Source organism: Mixophyes fleayi, chromosome 7 (genome assembly GCF_038048845.1).
Source record: "Mixophyes fleayi isolate aMixFle1 chromosome 7, aMixFle1.hap1, whole genome shotgun sequence".
NCBI lineage: Eukaryota > Metazoa > Chordata > Amphibia > Anura > Limnodynastidae > Mixophyes > Mixophyes fleayi.
The window spans coordinates 70,386,983-70,407,986 of NC_134408.1; the positions used below are offsets into that span (position 1 = coordinate 70,386,983).

The 21,004-nt window shown below is 39.8% G+C and overlaps 1 protein-coding gene across 5 annotated transcripts in view; it reads right to left on the reverse strand.

Moving 5' to 3' along the window:
- TNRC18 (trinucleotide repeat containing 18) overlaps nt 1–21,004 on the reverse strand; it is a 655,441-nt gene that overhangs the window by 341,721 nt on the left and 292,716 nt on the right. For all 5 annotated transcript variants that reach the window (XM_075179957.1, XM_075179958.1, XM_075179955.1 and 2 more), the window contains 2 exons: nt 19,967–20,224; nt 15,292–15,492 (listed from right to left, as the gene is read on the reverse strand). In XM_075179957.1, coding sequence (XP_075036058.1) covers nt 15,292–15,492; nt 19,967–20,224 — 459 coding nt within the window. The remainder of the gene's footprint in view (nt 1–15,291; nt 15,493–19,966; nt 20,225–21,004) is intronic.

Below are 21,004 nucleotides of genomic sequence, written 5' to 3' on the forward strand. Positions count from 1 at the left end.
TTATCTTATACGCCGGGTGCACTTCAGTTGGGATAGACATAGCTGCCATAGTGGCCTTTCCGATACTCGCCAGGTGCCCATAGTGGCCTCCCGATGCCCGCCCACCTCATTCTACATACCATCCAGTATCGCGCGGTATCCAGTACGGCCACGGTGGGTCATCAGCGTGGCTGCGGCGAGCATCAGCAGCGATACAGGGGTGCCAGCCTTTTCGGCGTGAAGCAGCGTCGCTCCGGCCCGCCCCTTGTCTACGCAGAGCTCGCACATGCGGACTTGCGCACTAGTGCCAATTACAGGGAGATGCAGGTACTGTAATGGCACTAATACTAATACTAATGGCACTCATGTGAAACTGGTAACAATAAATGCACACAGGGGTATACTTTTATACATTTTACAACTTTCTCCTCGCCCCCTCCCCCCTTCTTATGCATACCTTGATAAATACTGCCTATCCAAATCTCTTATCAGGTCATAATATACAGTATGTCACTTGGTATTAATATATGGTACGGTACTATAATACTGGTACTATCCATAATATGGATTAACATGTTGAAATCAAATCTGATGTTCTTTTACGTTTTATTTGGTGTGTGGAAGGTGTGCGGAAGAGGGGGTAGTCTTATACGGCGAGTATATAACAAACTCTATATTTTGAGTGGAAATGTTGGGGGTCATCTTATACGCCGGCAAATACGGTACCCATGATTCAAGTTTAATTTATCACAATATTTTAACATATGTGTGTCAAAACTTGTCATATCTTATCTGTCTCAGTAGTGTGTCACAACACCAAAAAGTTTGTGAACTACTGCATTAACACTTTATCTTTTCTTTGAAAACTGACTGGACACAGACTCTTTTGTTTTAAAAAATGATCAAACAATGGGGCGTGGCCTGGCAACTGCAGCGAGAGTACGCACATCTCCACCACTCCTCTCGGATCGCTATATAAATCTTATATTATATATTTTCCCAACTCCTCACCCATTTCTACAAGGCAAAAATGTATCCAGCATCCCACCGGGACTGTGTCCATCCACCCTGCCTACCGGTCTCAGGCCTACAGCGCTGCAGCATCACCGGATGCCACAAGGCTATCAGAAGGCGGTTACCTTTAAACTCCCCTGCCATTGCAGTCTGTAGTCACCCCCAACAGTTGCTGTATATAAAGAAGAAATACATTTGTATCTGCAGCTTGCAGCTAGTGTCAGCTTGCAGGGGACCGCTCTGGAGTACTGGACTTCTATACACCCAGTGCCCTATGTCCATGACTCCACCATTGGCTTTTCCCGACAGGCTGAAAGTGGTCCTGCAGCTCGTGTTGATGTGGCCATCTACCTTCTTCTGCTGCTGCCCACCGATGCAAATTAGATCACTTGCATGCTGGCTGCTATTCTTCGATTAACATGCAATGAGGGGTCCTGGACGGCAGCACACCCTACTCGCTTCCAGCCCAACACAACAGTTGTCTACTCAAAGCAGGTTGAGGGGAACCTTGTCTATTCTTGGGCGCAGCTGCATCAGCCATCCACATTGTAACAGGGACACCAATTTCTCTGCTCTTTCCCTGGGTGCTAAACAGGACCATTTCTGGCTAACTTGACCTACTGCCACTGGGCCCTGCTTCCATAGGATCTATTTTGGACTGTGACAGGATGGACCTTCTTTGCCACCCTGTTTGTTGTGTTGCTGGGGACCGGCTAGGGTTGCCTTGCCACCGTATCCTTTCTTAATCCAAAATGCGCCCTCTAACCACAGTAGGAGTGGCTTTTGCTGCTGCCACCACTAGGCTCCTTAGCGGCACCTAGAACCGCATCCCCTGACCTCTTACCTTCAGATTAGGTTTGCTGTGGATGGTTCCCCTTGACCTATCTCACTGACCAGAGCTGCAGGTACCAGGCATTGGTACTGGATACTGGGTCCCAACCTCAAAACAGCTGGATGACAGATTAGAATTGGTCTAATATGCAGGTCACAGGAATTATAGCAGGTAAGTAGGCTTCAAAGCAGACTCTTGAAGCAGTGGTGTTTTATTAGCTCAAATGTCATAACAAGGACAGTTACATATACTAGTTTAAGGTTCTAGTGATCTCCAGAAGTACAGATGGTATAATGATACATTGCATGGTCAAACAGTCGCTTTTTATGCAGATTTACAAATACCCTGGCAGGAGGTAATCCATCCTTCTGCCCCTCTAACCAATCATGTGCTTCATGGAGCCTGCACATAACTCAGCCTGAAGGGGTTTAACATCTTTTTGCATTGCTGCTAGCGGCACCACAGCATCTGAGGTTTAATATTGAATGTTTACCATCAGGATATAACATTTTCTCTAATTTTGCAATTTTACTTGCCAAATTCACATTAATCTGTGATCACTTGCATCATGAGTCTTACACACATAGGAAGTCTACCAGCCAGCCTAATTACCCCTCCCCTCTGTGCTTCAAGACTCAACAGAAGTGTTGGTTATTCAGCGAAAAAAGGTCTAATTAACATGAGATTACCTGTCTTCATACAGTTGGAAAAAGACACCCCCTCCACTCAGATGCTTACATGGGACTTCCTATAGAAAAGTTACAAAACCCAAACATGACATATTGTCTCCGAAATCAACACATTTCCATACAAACACATACCAATATAAAAAAGTACATTTGCAATGATGTAAATTGGCACCTGCACAACTAATTGAATACATTTTACCATTAATTATTTCTATGTGATTAAGCCACATGGACTTGGGCTTATGCGCTCACATCAACAGGAACTATTGACCCATATAGATTTTGGGCTTTCTAACATGAGGACTGACCTACCAGCTCACTGGGTACTGACCTGTTCCACACTTCCCTAGCACACTAACTGTACTTGTTACTGAGAAGTCTGTCACAGTCCTTAAGCTCTCCCACCTTTCCAACTGTCATTTAATAGGGTCTCATCAACTGAGTAATTCCTTACTTTGCTAATTAGTCTTCTCAAGAACATTGTACTGCTGATTTAACTTGAGATTGGACTCTACATATTTTAGATGCTGTAACTTTTAGAGTTCGTCCGCCCATCCAGAACTTTGTCCTAATTGCAAGTCTACCATGTTGTTAGCACGATGCAGAAAGCTTCGACCAGACACAAGAAAACCTCTGCAGCTGAGATTACACATCTTTCCCAGGACGAGGATTCAGACATTGAGGAAATCAGAGCTACTAAAAAAGATATCACTGAACTTCGCACTCAAAACTCCCTCATGAGTGAACTTCAAAAGATGAGGTGAGCTGAAGCAAGACATCTCAGATCTTAATCAATGAACGTCTGTCCTTGAAATGTGCAATACTGAGCATCAAACATTACAGAAGGAAATCGGAAGAGATTTTGAATACTTTAGCAGGGAAATTGACATTTTAAAAGACAAAGATGAAGATTTTGAAAACTGAGAATGCAGAAAGAAGCTCTGCATTTGTCCCAGAGACTGTTGAATCTAAAGATATTGAACCTTACCTAATTAGACTCTTTACAACCCTGGTTTGCTCTTTTTCTTATTCCCAAATTGTCACTGAACAGGCCCATAGAGTGCTATGACCCAAGACCAAAGACTCTGACCCCCACAGAGAAGCTCTTCTCCTTCAAAGTCAAGGACCAGATCACATTAGCCCCCAGGAACTCTATCTTTTTCCACCCTGAAGGTGTAAGGCTTTAGGTTTTCCAGGATCCAACCCCGATCACTGTATCCAAAAGGAAAGACATGTGTGAAATGACTCCCACTCTTCGTGATCAAGGTTCTGGATGGTGACCACCTGTGTTCTTGCAGGTTTTTCCCACACCTCTGCCAGGGATCTCTTGTATACTTATTCACTGTAGTTCATTTCATTTTGCCTCTGGGAATTTAATCCAGACTTTGAGCCTCCTTTGTTTGGGCTCTAATTGAGTAACCGGTCTCCCAGTTTAGGTCGTCCCAAGCTACTCATTCCCTTTCCCTCACTCCTTTCCTGTTACCCTTCCTCATTTACCTTTCCCCTGGATTCATCTTACACAGTAACTAGTCCACAGTCCCTTTTTTTATTAACCTCCAGTTAAACTATCCCAATAGTATAAATAGCCTTTGGCTTGCTATCTCACATCATGCTTCTCAAAACTGTTTTCATCAAGACAAAGTCTTGAACACACCACAATAAAGCTCTCTTGGTCACACTTATATTAACAAAGTTTGTGCTGATAATGTTTTCTTTCAGGAAACTCACTTTAAGAAAGAACATCATCCCTCGTTGCCTTCGAGATTGTTCCAAGTGGTCTTCTTTTAAAACAACACTTCTGAACATTATTGAAGTTGCGGTAATGATCAGTGGTTCGGTCCCTCTGGTGATCTCCAACTCTGTTTGTGACCCCCAAATGGTGATCCCTTATTCTTCTGGCCATTCCACTTTATTTCACTCCTTTTTTCAGAAACGTTACAACTGCCATTATGGCAAAGTGGTTATAGGGGTTGATTTTAACAATGTTTTGTAGCACTCCCCGGACAGGTCAGGTACTATGTCTCCCAGTGCCACACTCTAGGTCAGGCTTGGCTAGCCTGTGGCACTCCAGGTGTTGTGAAACTACAAGTTCCAGCATACCCTTCCAGCAATTAGCTGCTATATATTGGCAAAGCATGCTGGGGCTTGTAGTTTCACAACACCTGGAGTGCCACAGGTTAGCCAAGCCTGCTCTAGGTTCTCAACCACTTAACAAACGCATGACTGAGGGAGGGCTTTTTCGACTGTTGGAGTGCTCTCTACCCCACGGCCAAAAACTACACCTTTTATTCACATCCAAAACACTTATATTCTAGGATTGAATTGTTCCTCTGCTGCGCCTCCCGTACCCCCTTCCCTTATATTGGTATCCATTAACACTACCGATTAGTCCGATCACTCTGCCACTGACATATTTCTTGATCTAAATGTCTCTGCTGGGGCAGATTTCATGGAGACTTAATGAGACTCCCCTTAAGATTCCCCAATTCAAGGACCCGATAACCACTAAGCTTTCAGACTATTTTGACCTCAACACGTTAGATGACGTAAAGTTTTCCACTACTCGGGAATCGCATAAAGCGATCATTGAAGGTAAAATTATTAAATATGTCTCACAAAGTAAAAAGCAGCAGAAGGAGCAAATCAACTCCATATCCTCCCAGGTTGAACCGTTGGAACACACCCACAAAACACACCCACTCTAAGACAGTTCTTGGGCAGCTGATCCAGCTTAGGGGAGAACTTCACCGCCTATAGGCGGAAAAAAAACCGGAAGGATCCTTCGATGGTTAGAACAAAGGTACTAAAAAAGTAATAAAGCAGACACTTTGTTAGCCAACAAACTGAAAGCTAAATGAGCATTGCATTAATCCATGACCATGTGAGTTCAATGACCTATGACCCCAGGGGCATTAATTAAACCTTGAGGAATTTTTATGATAGACCCGATTTCAACAAGTTGACTCGGGTGCCTACTTAGCTTCTTGTAATCTTTCTAAACTCAGTCTAAGGTGTCAGCCTTATGTGATGACATCCCTGAGGAGGGGTTAAGCTCACTCTTAGCTCTCACAGGCCATCAAAGGCACAGGGCTCCGATGGATATCTAATAATTTATTATAAAACTTTCACTCCCATGCTTCCTAGGCTGGTCCAGCTGTTCAACTACATTCATAGTGGAAAGGACTTTTACCCAGATTCCACCACTTCCAAAATTGTATTAATCCCGAAATATAATAAGGATCACACATCATTGTGCTCCGATTAAGAGCCTATTTCAATGTTGAATACCGCTATGCACAAAAGTCCTTGCCAATAGACTTGGAATAGAAATGGTGGTCTGTCCGATCTGATCGACCCAGACCAGGTGGGGTTCATTCCTAACAGACAGACATCTGACAATATTTGCAGGGTTATTGACCTCATTCACCACATCTATACTCATAAACTTCCATCCGTTATCCTAGCCTTTGACACCGAAAAGTCGTTCGATAGGTCTTACGGCCATTCATGTTCCCTGCACTGGAGGCATTTGGCTTCCAGAGCAAATATCTGTTGGCTATCTGCACCCTATAGACTAATGGACAGGTTTTAGATTCACTTTATCCCCACAATGGCACACGTCAGTGCTGCCCCCGGACCCCACTGCATTTTGCGTTATGTATAGAACCTCTGCCTGCAAAAGCCAGTGTTACGGACTGGTGAATGGATGGTGGCTACTTGCTGAGATTTTCACTGCTGCAATTGAAGACGTGGAGTCTAACGCATCCCTGGTCTTCACCAGGGACCACCACCAGGAGATTTGGATTTGCTACAAGGGATGCGCAGGTTGCGGTTCTCCAGGTCAGCTCCCAGGGAAGTAGAGAGATGCATATGGATAGTCAAACAGTCCGAGATCAAGCCAAGTGAGTAATGCAGGGTAATCTGGTTAGAAACAGCTTCCTGTTGCCTAGCAATGGGACACGTATGCGCGATGCAACCAGAACTCTGTTCGGAAGTGATGCATCTGGTTGCTTGGCAAACATATGCAAGAGAGATGGGTACAGGCGACTGTCCTGGCACGGAAGAAGAGAAACAGGAAATGCGCCTGACAGTAATAACTCCCCTCCTTCTGTCCAGGTTTCATGCGCTGTTTACTAAATTCTTCCAAAAGTTGGGGGACATGAAAGTCTTTCTTGTTCACCTAAGACCTCTCCTCCAAACCAAAACCTGAGAATGTCCGCGTGCACTCGATCGTGGAACACATGCTTGACTTCCTGTTTCTAGTTTCCTGGCTGGGTAAATAGTGGGCAAATCATAATTTTAATATTTCTACTGATTCCTTGAAGGTAGAATCAATACATATCTGATACACCATTCATGTTGCAAATACTATTAGTACTCTTTCAAGACATTCATCAGGAACAGGTCTTACATGCCAGCTTATAAGCAACAGGCATTTCTAATATAATTCATGATAGATCTTATATTTAAAATGTTCAAGTTTTAAATTATAAACATGAGACAAAGCTGCGTACATCTTGGTGAAGAGTAGGACACCAATAATGACGTAGTAGAAGAGCCGAAGTCTTCTTAATCCCAGCATTGCCAGACAACGTGGCACTATGAGCTCAGCAAAGAGCCTTAACATGGAGGTGAAGTTCTAACTAGGAACAACTGATTGGATGTCTTTGGTGAAGTTTGAGTTAGTGCTAAAATATTGACAGAGTCAATAATTGGTTGTGGTTCCGCACCCGAAAGAGGGTTAGAGTTGTCAAAGGAACAAGATAGGCACCAGCCGAGGGTTTTCTGGAACCAGGACGGAAGGTGAGGATAAGATCAAAACAAGAGGAAAGGATGACCACCGGACATGACAAGGGTTGAGACACTGAGCAGGTTTGCAGGTAAGAGAGATTCTTGTGATCGTTATAAACAGTGATGGGATGCAGAAGGTGACGCCACTCTTCTAATGTAGACTTGATAGCAAGAAGTTCATTGTTCCCAATTCCATAAGTTCTCTTACAGGGTGAAAAAGAATTCTGGAAAATTATCTGCATGGATGAAACTTTCCCGAAGAGGATTCTTGGGAGAGAATGGCCCCGACTCCAATGAAGGAGGTATCAACATCCAAGAAGAAAGGTTTAACCTGATCAGGTTGATTATAAACTGGAGCTGAAGGGAAGGCCTTTTTTAAAGAAGCATAGACAGCAACTGCCTCAGGTGGCCAGGATTTAGGATTGGCAGATCTCCGAGTGAGGCTGGTGATGGGAGAAATGAGGAGTTGGAGAAATCCTTGATGAATTGTCGGTAATAGTTGGTGAGGCTAATAAATTATTGGACTGTTTGATATCCCTGAGCCTGTGGCCAGTCAATGATTGCCTTTACCTTCTCAGGATCCATTTATAATCCTGACCTGAAAACGAAATACCTGAGGAAGGGTACTTGAGGGGAATCAAGCAGACATTTCTCCATCTTAAAATATAATTGGTGCTGTTGTTAACTAACAAGGACCTACTTAACATGGGAATGATGAGAGACAAGTTCTGAAGAAAAGATCAGGATATTGTCTAGATACACGACTATGGAGCGAAATATCTCACGGAATATCTCATTGATGAAAGCCTGGAACACTGCCGGTGCATTGCAAAGACTGAAAGGCATCAGAAGATATTTGTAATGCCTATCCCATATATTAAAGGCAGTTTTCTATTTGTCACCTTGCCATATATGGATGAGATTATAGGCTCCCTGCAGGTCAAGTTTGGTAAATACTTTGGTACCAATGATATAGTCAAATAATTCTGAGATGAGTGGCAGAGGGTACCAATTCTTTATCATTATGGCATTCAACTGGCGGTAGTCAATACATGGATGTAAGGACCCATAAGAAAAATCCTGCACCAGCAGGGGAGGATGATTTCCGAATAAAACCTCGTTCCAGGTTCTCAGGTGCACTGCAACTTGGCTTCAGTCTTGGGGAGTGATAGGGAGTAAGTTCTTCTCCTCGGGATCTTGCTTCCCAGACTTGAGATCAATAGGACAATCTCAGGGGCGACGGGGAGGTAGAGTAATATAGTAACATAGTTGAGGTTGAAAAAAGACACCAGTCCATCAAGTTCAACCTATTTTGGATTTCCTATGATCTCTCTCTTATATTTGAAATTGACCCAGATAAAGCAGTCGCCAATCTGTTTCAATCGGGAAAAATCCCTCCTGATGTAATATTGCAGTCTTATTTCTCCCTGGATCCACTACTATCCTTCATTTTAGTTAGCGGTCGTAACCCTTTTCTGCTAAAAATTTGTCTAATCCTTTCTGTAACAAACCAATTGAATCTAAACAACAAAAAACCTTATGCGATCACTGACTAAATGTTTCTAAAATAATGAACTGTATATATATTGTTGAGCCAGTTTCTTTCAATAAGTATATACATGTCAGGATTACATGTATATCCACCAGTGTATTTTTAATATTTTAACATTTATTGTGCCATTTTCAGTATTATAGGATGTGTTCTATTCACAGGTTCTATTTCACCTGTTATTTGCCATTATAGGGAATATCAATAAATTTTGTTACATACAATCAGCCTTGATCTAATTATACCTATTAGATTCTATATATACAGTTCATTATTTTAGAAACATTTAGTCAGTGAGCGCATAAGGTTTTTTGTTGTTTAGGTTATTACTAGGGAGGGATCCCTAGTCCTGATTGCAGCTTCTGCACCATCAGGAGGTGAGCGCACAGTCTTTATTTATTTTTTCAAACCAATTGAATCTGCCATCACAAGCTACCCTGGCAGTGAATTCCATATATTGACTGCCCTTACTGTAAAGAACCCCTTCCTTTGCCTGTTGTGAAACTTCCTCTCCTCTAACCTTAGGGGGTGACCGTGTGTCCTGTGTACAGCCCTTGTAGTAAAAAGTTCCTGTGAAAGTTCTCTAAATTGACCCTTAATGTATTTGACCATAGTAATCATATCCCCTCTTAGACACCTCTAAAGTAAACATGCCTAAATTGGATAACCTTTTTTCAAAACTTAATGACTCTATAGTCTTTATCAATTTTTGCCCTTCTCTGAAGCCTTTCTAGTTCCAAAATGTATGTTTTATATAGTGGTGCCCAGAACTGTACTCCGTATTCAAGATGAGGTCTTACCAACGATTTACATAGTGGCAACATTACACTGTCTCCGAGAATGTCTTGCTAAAAACATCATGGAAAGAGGTGTAGATTTTAGGAAATGTAGGTTTGAAAGAAAGGACGTTACAAGAAGACCCGAAGGGTCAATAGAAATAAGACATTGCTTGCTGCATGGTGGTCCCCAAGAGATGACCTGTGCATGGTGCCAGTCAAATTGAGGTGAATGGTTCCATAGCCAGGGTAAATGGCTGCGTCAAGGTCTGTACTGGCAAAAGGAGTTGAGTCACAAGAGCGATGAATCCACGAAGGCTGAGGGTCCACTAGGAGAGAAAAGAGTGACTGGCAGTCTAGAGACTTCTAGGAACAGGGAGAGGAACTTAGAGCTCCTAGAACGGCCTTTCTGATTTTACATAGTCGAGAGCGTTTTCCGGTCTCTTTGGACATCTTCTGACCGTATGCCCCGAGGCGTCACAATACAAACCTTCTCTCGTGCCCCTCAGGAGTAAGGTGAGAGTGTCAAGTTTGCTCCTCCTGTAGAGGAATGGGATTTTGGAAATGTGGAGCCAGGCGAGGCGTGAAGCATCAGGAATGATTTTTCTCTTGCGTGCGCTCCCTGAAGCATAATTCAATTTAGACACACAAGGAAATGAGAGCATCTAGATCTGAAGGCAATTCTTAAATCCTTGCCAGAAGATAGCGACTAGTGCCTCGTTGTTCCTCTTTACTTTAGATGCTTATGTGCGAAATTTAACCGAATATTGCACAACTGGTAGAGATCACTGACAAAGGTTTTGTAAGCAGCAGCTGAAGACACTAACCAGGTTCGTTGAAGACTCTGTAGAAAGTATCGATGAAGGTAGTAAAATTATGCAAAATGGGATAGTCGCACTCCCACAGTGGAGAGGACGATGCGAGTACCTGACCAGAAAGTAATGAAATAATGAAAACCACTTTGGCCATTTCAGACGCAAAACTTTCAGGATTCCACTTGAACTTGAAAGCAGATTGATTGAGAAAACCTCTACATTTTTTTAAGGGTTTCTGTCATATTTTTCAGTTGGAGAAAGGTAAAAGTAGAGGCGGAAGGTGGGCCTGAGGATGTGATGGGAGTAAGCTGTGAGGCTGCCAAGGTATTCTGACAGGAATCTAAATGTGAAACTAGACATACTGCAATAATTGAGCCTGTTCAGACTCCTACTGTCCGACCCTACGGACCCAGGCCGAGGGTTTTCTAGTACCATCCATCATGTCCAGAGAATACTGCCATGAACTGGTAAATGTATGGTGGCTACATGCTAAGACAGCACCTGGAGGCGCGGAGTCTAACGCGCCCCTGGTCTTCGCCAGGGACCCCCACAAGGATGTTTGGATTTTTCCACAAGGGCCCCTTAGGTCTCAGTTGTACAAGTCAGCTCGCAGCGAAGTAATATATGTGTGTGGATAGTCAAACAGTCCGAGATCATGCCAAGCAGCTAATGCAGTACGAAAGGGAAATCCAGAAGGGAGGTCAAGGTAGCCAGAAGTCGGTTACCGAGTATCTTCAAAAGCCAAAACAGAGTACAAGTGAGTAGTCAATATGCCAATAAAGGTTAGCAATAGAAGTACTGAACCACACACTGGGATGCTGGAGCAAAGTTTGACCCAATATACTGGCACCCTAATGGTCCTGTTTATATAAGGGAGCAAGTGTGGCTAATTACCAGCGAAGGTGATGTCACACATCCCCCCTGGGGTTAGAAATAGAAGAATTGAAGCTGTTTTGAAAGCAAAGGGTGGTCACACCAAGTACTGATTTTGATTTTGATTTCTCTTCTGTTAATTCACTTTGCATTTTGTTAATGAATAAAAATAAACTATTAACACTTCTATTTTTTTAAAGAATTCTTACTTTGCAGGATTTTTTCCCACACCTGCCTAAAACTTTTGCACAGTATTTTATATCACTCAGTTTCCAACAGATGATGGAGAAACAGCGGTGGATTCGATACATACCTCCCTCCCCATATGGTGAGATTGCTCCATTGTCCAAAAGCTCTGAGACTTTGCTCTAGATGTAATCAAGCAAGTCATTGGAACCCATCTTCCCAAAGACCCTCTTATACTTCTATTTCCAAACAGCGCCCCAGTTTACAGTAAGTAAACCCATAGACCAATTGATAATTCATGTTAGCAATGGCTTCAAATTACTGATAGCTCAGACATGGAAAAAAGCACTACCTGCATCCAGACCAGAACTGCTGAACAGACAATGGCATGTTTCATCCATGGAATACATCACCGCTCTCCTTAATGATACCTTACATAAATTTCATGTGATTGGAATCCATGGTTCCGATTTCACAACACTCAAATCCTGGACTAGAATGACTTGTGATTTACTTTCCATTATTGCCTTCCTCCCCATTTAGGACCCCCTCTCCATTTCTCACCTATCCTTTCTTTTCCCCACCCACTTCCCTTCCCTCACTTTAAATAACACAAAAGAATTTCCTGCATCCTAGCTGCCGAATTGTTTAAGCACTCGAACGAGTATGGTATGTCTACCCTTGTTTTGTCTCATTGATTTTGTAATATATTTTTTTTCTGTCTCTTTGTTCTAACAAGATATTTATTGTGTTTGTATTGATATTTTTGCTTTTGGGCCTCCTGTTATGGTTTATATTTGATGCAGTCTGAAAAAAGAGATTTAAAAAACAAAAATACTATTTTTTATCATTTCTATGTTTCCTGATTGGTGCAAAGAGGTTTATAAGGAGACCTCTAAATGTTGATTGCTATATCTGAAGAAACCACAATCCAGTGTGGAGAAACCGGTCAAATTGATTTATCAACAAATTTTATGAAATATTGGAATCTGGAAATACTTCACTAACTGATTGATGGAAATGTAAACTAAAGTTCTGCTACTATTTACCCACTCTTTGTTCCAAACTGATAAGCAATTTGAATACTGAAGTGCCCAGAGACTACCTGGAAACAAACAGATATTTTATTATGCGGTGTGTTTGACAATTACAATTATAGATGCCGTCTGCTGGATAATCGGCTGATTGCAGGTAATACAGGTCTCGTTATTAATAGTGGCTCATTGGTATTGGACATCAGAAGGAGGGACGTGCATCCAAGGTCCCGGTTTTATCTTTGAAAGGTGTGGATCTTAATATCTATGCAGTACAAACATTTGTTTACAGCTGATTACTAAAAAGTTTGTGTAAGATTCTGTTGAAAAATTATATTTTCAATATCGCGGTAATAAGTTGTGCTGTGCACCATCGATAATCTTATATACTATAAGAATTTGATAATCAGGTATCAGATAAGGACAATATAAAAGAAAATATCAAAAATTTATTAGACACAAAAAAAACTTATAAGCTGTTTTGTCTATTTATGTTGTATATTTTAACTCCAGGTTCAATAATGTTTTTTTTAATATGGCTTATTTGAGTCTTTGATTTTTAATAAATAAAACTTTTTTAATATTCTGTTGAGTGGTATCTATATGTACTGAAGAGAAAGTGTCTTGCGCTCCTATTTTTCTATTAAGCATAAATATTGTATTAGGAATTAGAAGCACATCCTTCTCCTTCAGGACCTAAAAGTGATGGCTATACGTATATATATCTGTAATAAAAAAAACATAGGGAGAAAGGGAGCTTATTGTGTAGTAATTAATGTACAATCAATTAAACTATTGAATGAACATTTTTCAAATATAAATAAAGCTTATCTCTTGAATGCACAATAGAGGTACTGCAGGCAGAATCCTCAGCTCTCATTTATAAGCACTTCATTGTAAAAGGTAGCATAAAAACAGCGCTTATCTGAATCCACGGTAAAGTTGATGCCAAGGAGGAACACTTAGCTGTACGGATCAGCAGGTGTGATTGTTCCACAAATATTGCACTGGGAGCTAAAAATGCCTCTAAAAAATAATATTGTGAGGACAAAACCCTACATGTTTCGTTCTCTTGGACTTCATCAGGGATTTTTAACTGCCAGTGCGGCGGTTCCCAAACCGCGGCGCTGTCTCAGGGGTGCCGCGGGCCAGCCATAAAAAAATCAAACAGAAACACTTACCAATCCGCGCGGCGCAGGGACCCAGCATCCTCCTCTCTCACGCAGCTGTCATATCAGTGACAGCTGCTGCGTGAGAGAGGAGGATGCTGGGTCCTGGCGCCGCGCGGATTGGTAAGTGTTTCTGTTTGATTTTTTTAATTGCTAGCGCACGGCAGAGGGGTCAAAGTGAGAGAGTGCAGAGGAGTGACAGAAGGGGACAGAGCAGAGTGACAGCGTGACAGGAGGGGACAGAGGAGAGTGACAGCGTGACAGGAGGGGACAGAGCAGAGTGACAGCGTGACAGGAGGGGACAGAGCAGAGTGACAGCGTGACAGGAGGGGACAGAGCAGAGTGGCAGAGTAACAGCGTGACAGGAGGGGACAGAGGAGAGTGACAGCGTGACAGGAGGGGACAGAGGAGAGTGACAACGTGACAGGAGGGGACAGAGGAGAGTGACAGAGGGCAAAGGAGCTGGGACAGAGGGCAGAGGAGCTGGGAGGGGCAGGGGAGGGGGACAGCGTGACAGGAGGGAGACAGCGTGACAGAGGGCAGAGGAGGGGGACAGTGGGCAGAGGAGGAGGACAGCGTGAGAGGGGCAGTGGAGGGGGACATCGTGACAGGAGGGAGACAGCGTGACAGAGGGCAGAGGAGGGGGGACAGAGGGCAGAGGAGGGGGGACAGCGTGACAGAGGGCAGAGGAAAGGGGACATCGTGACAGAGGGCAGAGGGGGCAGCGTGAGAGAGGGCAGAGTGTCTGGATGCAGAGGGGGCATTTTTGCATACAACTAAATAAGCATTTCTGTCCTGACCTAAATACTTATTACAATTTTTTGACTCAACTACTTCTAAAACAGGACTGCTCGGTAATTATTTTGGAGGGGTGCCTTAAAAAAATTATGGAGACTCTAAGGGTGCCGCGAACTGCAAAAGTTTGGGAACCACTGTGCCAGTGCAATATTTGCAGCCCAGATTTTATGTGTACAATCAGACTGCAAACTGCATTCAACTCTACATGCAAAGTTGGGGATAGCGATCACGGACCCCAGGGCTAGAGGATACCACTGTTGTTCTCTCTCAGGTCATGAGCTGGATATTCGAGGGGGTCAGACGGTGATTGTTCTATGTTTTAACTAGCTTGGGCCCACTGTATCCCCAGAGACCCTGGCCCCAGGGCTTCTGCCCTAGGTATAGCCCCACCTCTCATCAGGCCTCTCAAAATTAATTCTTATGAGACTAAAATTAACAGGGCTTGTATGCTGTATTTGGAATATATACAATACTGAACTATGAAATGCAATAATGAACACTTACAGTAGGACACAAATTGTTATACAGTACAAATACTGTATGTGGGTACATTCAACTGAATTTAGCTGTTGAAAAGCACTACAGAATAAAAGGACCATGAAAATAATAAATTCAAGAAAAACATGGGAATGTGTTATATGGATTTGACAGTATTGTACTTTGTGTATTGTGAAGGTGATACTGACATTTTAAAAAAATTAGTATGCAAAAAAAAGCAGAAGTAAATTAAATTATGTGCATAGAGGTCTGAACAAATGGTTGCTATAGATGTTTGATAAAACTTACCAATTAATCCTTGTCTCCCTTCATCTGACATTTGTTTGTGTTTCAGCTGAATTTTGGATAAAGGTGGAGATATGATAGGACTGGGTTGTAAACTGGCAGCAAACCGAGCAAGAAGACCTAGTCCACTATCCTCAATGTCTGGGCCAGAGAACTGTTCTATATCATTACCAACATAATCTTCCTCCTCTTCTGAGCTATAATCTAACAAACAAAGAAAGAGCTTACATTAAGTATCAAATTGTTTTGTGCATCTTAATACAACTATTATTAGAATACTGTCAGTATTCAGGGTCATAAATGATAAAATATTTTCCCGTAACATACTCCAGAACATTGTCAAAAAACATGAGTGAAAAGGCACAGGGCTTTAATGGTATAGGACATTAACATAACATAGACTTATATTACTGAATAATCATGAAATATTATGTTGATAGCAAACTTTTTGATTTTAATATTGAGGCAGTTGTGTAACCACTGTTGCCTCTTGAAATACGTCAGAAAAAATACAGGACATACCTTTGAAAATTCAAACCATAACAGTGTTTCAAATGCTGAATTTTTAGTCTTGTCATCATAATGGAATGTAAAACATCTATAAAAGTAAACTATTAAAAAATAGAAGGTGCTTTTTAAAAAAGAACTTTGAATGCAATGTTTGAAAATACGTTAAATGTAATTGCACAGAGATATCAGATGAGATATTGCATTGCTCAGGGCTGTCTAATTCTTCATCACTTTGTCAACAGTTCTCTAAATGCTTATACACAAATTTAATAGATTTATAATATATTGTGTTTGTGCATAGAAAGTATAAGAGGCTTGGAGATTTAATAAACCAGTGATTGGCAACAAGTCACCAATTGGTCACATGCAGCATTAGCCATTAGTAATTCTTCCATTTACGCTAACTTGAAAGCACCAGCTTGCTACATATAAAACTGTATGTGCAGAAATGCAAATGCATAATTTGATAGTAATGTCTTCTCACCAACAATTTGTGAATTGTATGCTGTGCAAACTGCAATGTCATAACATTTGGCGTAATATAACGAATCAGAGAGGATGAAGCTGTAATGTGCCCCTAATATACCACAATTTCTCTATAAATATAGGATGTAGCCAGCTTCCCTAATCAACAACAAGCCACATGTGAGGCTGTAGAACAGTATAAGTCAGTTTGCATGGCTCAAAAAATTGGTATCTTAAAATGTATCCTTGTTTTTTCTTAACCTTCTCTATAAATGTTTTGAAAATCTCAAACATTTTAATACTACTATATATTATTTATTACCGCCATAACATAACTCTCTCTTCCAAAAATAACCCCTACCAAATGTTTTAGTTTCAATTTACAGGAAACAACCCTTACGTATAAAATACATTTTAATTGCAGATCCCAGATAACATAGAAGCAAGTCCGCAAATGACCACCAGATAGTACCTCTTATGAAATCTCAAGTTGCCAATGTTGGCAGGAAATCCTAGTACACTAATTAATTCTCGAATTCCAGTGATGACAGAGATGGAGGAACACTAACAGAACAAAATTATGAGTTCTCATCTCTGTTTTGCAGCAAACCCGAAGTTGGTTTCACAGATATTCAAACAGTATGAGTACTGAGCTGCAAATGCAGCTTATTAATCACACTTATGGCCGATACCAGACATATCTTGTCAAAAACTTTAGCCTTAAATCTGTCCACTCTTATAATGGATAGACAGTGCTGTTAAATTTGAAGAATGTTTTTTGTTTAAATACCTCAAGCGGTAATGTTTTAAGAGGCTTGACAAAAGGCAGAGAGCTGAACAGCTGAACATATAGGAAGAGCATTTCAGGCCCCGTGCAGCTACATAATTATTAAATGAAAAACATGCACCAAAAAAAAAGACTAAAATAATAGAGTTGCTCCCAAGTGATCGCACTATGTACCTGTAAAAAAAAAAGAGAAAACAAAAAAGGTACAGAGCAACTGCCATATTTATAGTTACATCAATTACAACAATAAAAATAAAGAAATTTATGAAATTCAAAACTGATTTTAGGATCTCAAACAAACATTTTACATTCCATTAAGTTAGTTTTCAATTTCAAGTATTAAGATTACATTTAAAAATTTAGAATTGATGGATAAAGTATGATGTTTATTTAAAAAGGAAATATTCTAGTTCAAATTCAGGAACAAATCATGCATATAACAGGTATCCAAACCGTTGAGAGCTTTCCAAGAAATAAAAAAAATGACCAGATAAAAAGGTTAGCTCATGCTGTTGAATACTTAGAGCACAGTATACTGTATTTTTCTGCAGTGAAATGCTGTTAAATAAATGACATTTTTAAGTTATCAAAGACTACCATAAATAGGATGAATTCTAAAGCATTCTAGCAAGGAGAGAGAAAATATAAAGACAATGAACACAATTCTGACCCATTCAAGATTGTAATACAATTTTCTGTCACAATGTCAGGCATAGCATACAAAGCAGGCTAGATGAAGGCAGACCATAGACAGCTAATGGGTCTTTTCTCACAATCATATCCTTCATCATATAAAGAAGAAACTCTACCTACAAATATGAAACCTTAGTGGTTAGATTTATTAATACTAGAGCAGGCAAACTACACAGACATGTTAAAAACTGTTTAATGTGTAAGTGCACATCTGGCACTTAACCATCAAGCACCTTTATTGAGCTCTACCTATTCTTATTCATATTAAGAGTGTATACTGTAAGAATATTTACTCATATTTAAGAATAAAAATATAATTAATTCAGGAAAAAAACATACTGGTATTCAGTACAGTAACATTTTTATTTATGTTATTATTATTTTATTTATCTAAAGAAAGCTATACCATTGTTTAAAGCAATAAACAAAAAGTGCTAACATAGCACTGGAATAAATAAAAATACACACAATGCATATTGCAGTAGATTCGAAGAAATTATTAAAAGTGTGCTATAAAAATACTGCATTACTGCAAAAAAATTTTACTGATGTTATAAAATTGTGAACATTTAATATTCAATATATTTTAATGTAATTGCTTAATGATAAAACTTACCAGATATGCTCTTTAATGAGCTTACTGTACCACTCTTAAATTATTAGATGTAGTTAATATAAGAAATATCTTACATATTTTAAAGCAGATATGATTTTAACCATTAAAAAAAATTAATTTACAATTGAGATTGAGTGCAATGGTAGAATGCAATGTCAGCATGCAAAAAAACAAATATTTATCTGGGGAATATTTCAAAATAAATTTTGTTTAAATTAAGTTATTTTTTTTTCATTGCTGGTATCTTCAACTATGGATTTGGTTAGATAGAACACTGCGCAAATCTAGTTAATTCATATAATTTTAGATAACAGTGTATAATATATTGCCTGGTAGCCCAGACTACTTTATTCAGACATACATCACTCAATTTAATATACATGAGATCAGATGTCAGAGTGGACGTTTTATTGCTAGAGATGTTGATGTTCAGAAGTTACCTACTTTACAGAGATCAAGGTTCTGGTGACTTGCAATCTGACCCAGGCTGTGCGGTGTCTGCCCTACTCCAGCCAATCACTTTGCTTCCTTAGAACAGCGTAAGAGCAAATGCAAGAAACCGATACAGACATTCAAAGCATCATGGGTAAGGGTCAGGGGTGAAGGAATGCTCAAGCAGCTGCAAGGAAAAAGCAAGCATTCTAGAAAACTTTGGTTAATTTCTGCACATTTTTAGTATTACAGCAGGTCTTTGCAATGTCCATTACTCAAATATCCCTCAGCCAGACTGAAAAGTTATAGGTTATGGAAATTTACAAATTTTGCACAAACGTATGTAATACTTGACTTACAATAATGCTGTAATTGCAGGCAATACATGTTTTATTAATATAAATTATTAGTTTAAGACAAAAAATTCGGAAACTTTGTATGGTTAAACAGTCTAAAAACAATTTTTTAAAAATGAAAAATAGAAATAAGTATTTTAGAATAATATTAAGATTACTTTTATGCATATACAAACTATGGTCTCAAAAACACCTATTTGTTCACAGCATTACTAAAACATATAATTTGATCACTTGAATTAATAAACAAGACTACAACAACAATCAAATATGTGGAAAAAAAAAACTAGTTTTCTATGTAGCTATGAAGCAAAGCCCTGTTTTAAGAAGGGATATTTGAAAAATGGATACTACAGGACTCCATCAGCATGTGATAATCCTCGGAGTGATGTAAAGGGTAGGCGGAAACGGGAAAGAAGCAGAATGAATAAAAGCCAAACCTATATTAACAACTTAGAAGGTATCACAAGATACACAAAGTACACTGGTTTTGTTAAAAAATAAATTTAGTAAGTTTAATAGAATTGTATGATACAAACAAATTACACACCCACACATTATCAAAATACAAAAAAGGTTTTCAGATGGAACCTTCATGCCAAGTAAAAAAAAAAAAAGAAAAAGTAAAACAGCAAAACGGCAGACTGATGGGAGACAAAAAACAAAACACCAAGAGCCAAAAAGAGAAACACTAAAAATACAAAGAAAAGCAGTTGAAGCTGCAAAACAGATATATAGCCAACAAGAAATTATCATATTATCATGAATAACAGATGTTCCCTGTCTGTGTTTGAACTTTTGCTTTGTGAAACTAGTAACCTTGGTCAAACGAGTCCTCCGTTGAATCACTGAAGGATGACCCAGCATCTGGATCCTGTAGGAGCAAACAAAACTTCTTGTTTCTGCTGACTGACTGCTTAGATTTGACAGTCCTATAGCATGAGGAGATGCTTTCAGGAGACTGAGAATATCCAAGAGTCTTCATCTTTCGTGACAGCATATTGCACATACTATACTGTATTGACTTGGGCTGGGAGGGCCACTCATTTCTTATGAAATGATCATCTTCTTCTGTATCTGTAATCAAAATACATTTTATTTAGAAAATTTAAAGAAATAATAAACAAAAAAATCCAAGCACAGTGAACATATCATGTGTTATTAACAAAAGTTGAGTGGATTTCAAAAGAAAAATACATATACTCTAGCTTTCAACTAATTTCTTCACTAGAGATTCCATGATGTGTTCTTTTTAAATATTTATATGAGACATTTTGTAATGCATCCAGGATATACTTGAAGACAAGAGGAGTCAGAGCAGTCTCTCAATGTATTTATTCCTGGTAAAATACTTTTGGCCAGATGTTCAAAACATAGACATTGAAAAAAATTCTAGTGAAATAGAAGTACTATACCACTCACATAAAAAAAATGAAGCAACCACACATAATATACACATTTACATTCACCACAAATATTCAAGGGCTTTCTTCCATTATTACAAGAAAGAGGCTTATTCTAGTAATATTTACAAGATGAAGGCAACAAGACTGCAACACATATGAGGCTTAAAGCAGAAAACAGAGACTTGGGATGATAAAAGGTATTGTGATTGAGATTTAAGGGCATATCGTAAGTCTGGAAGGAGGGAACAAAACAAACTTGGATTTGGATATGTTGAGCTTTTGGACATCCGTGTAGAAATAGCAGATGGACACTTGGTCACAATAGATATTAGAGAATTAGAGAGTTTAGGGGAGAAGAGGTAGTTTCGGGTGTCATCAATGTAGAGGTGGTACTAGAGGCTGAAATAGTGAATTAATTCACCAAGAGGTCTACAGTGAGAAAAGAAAATGT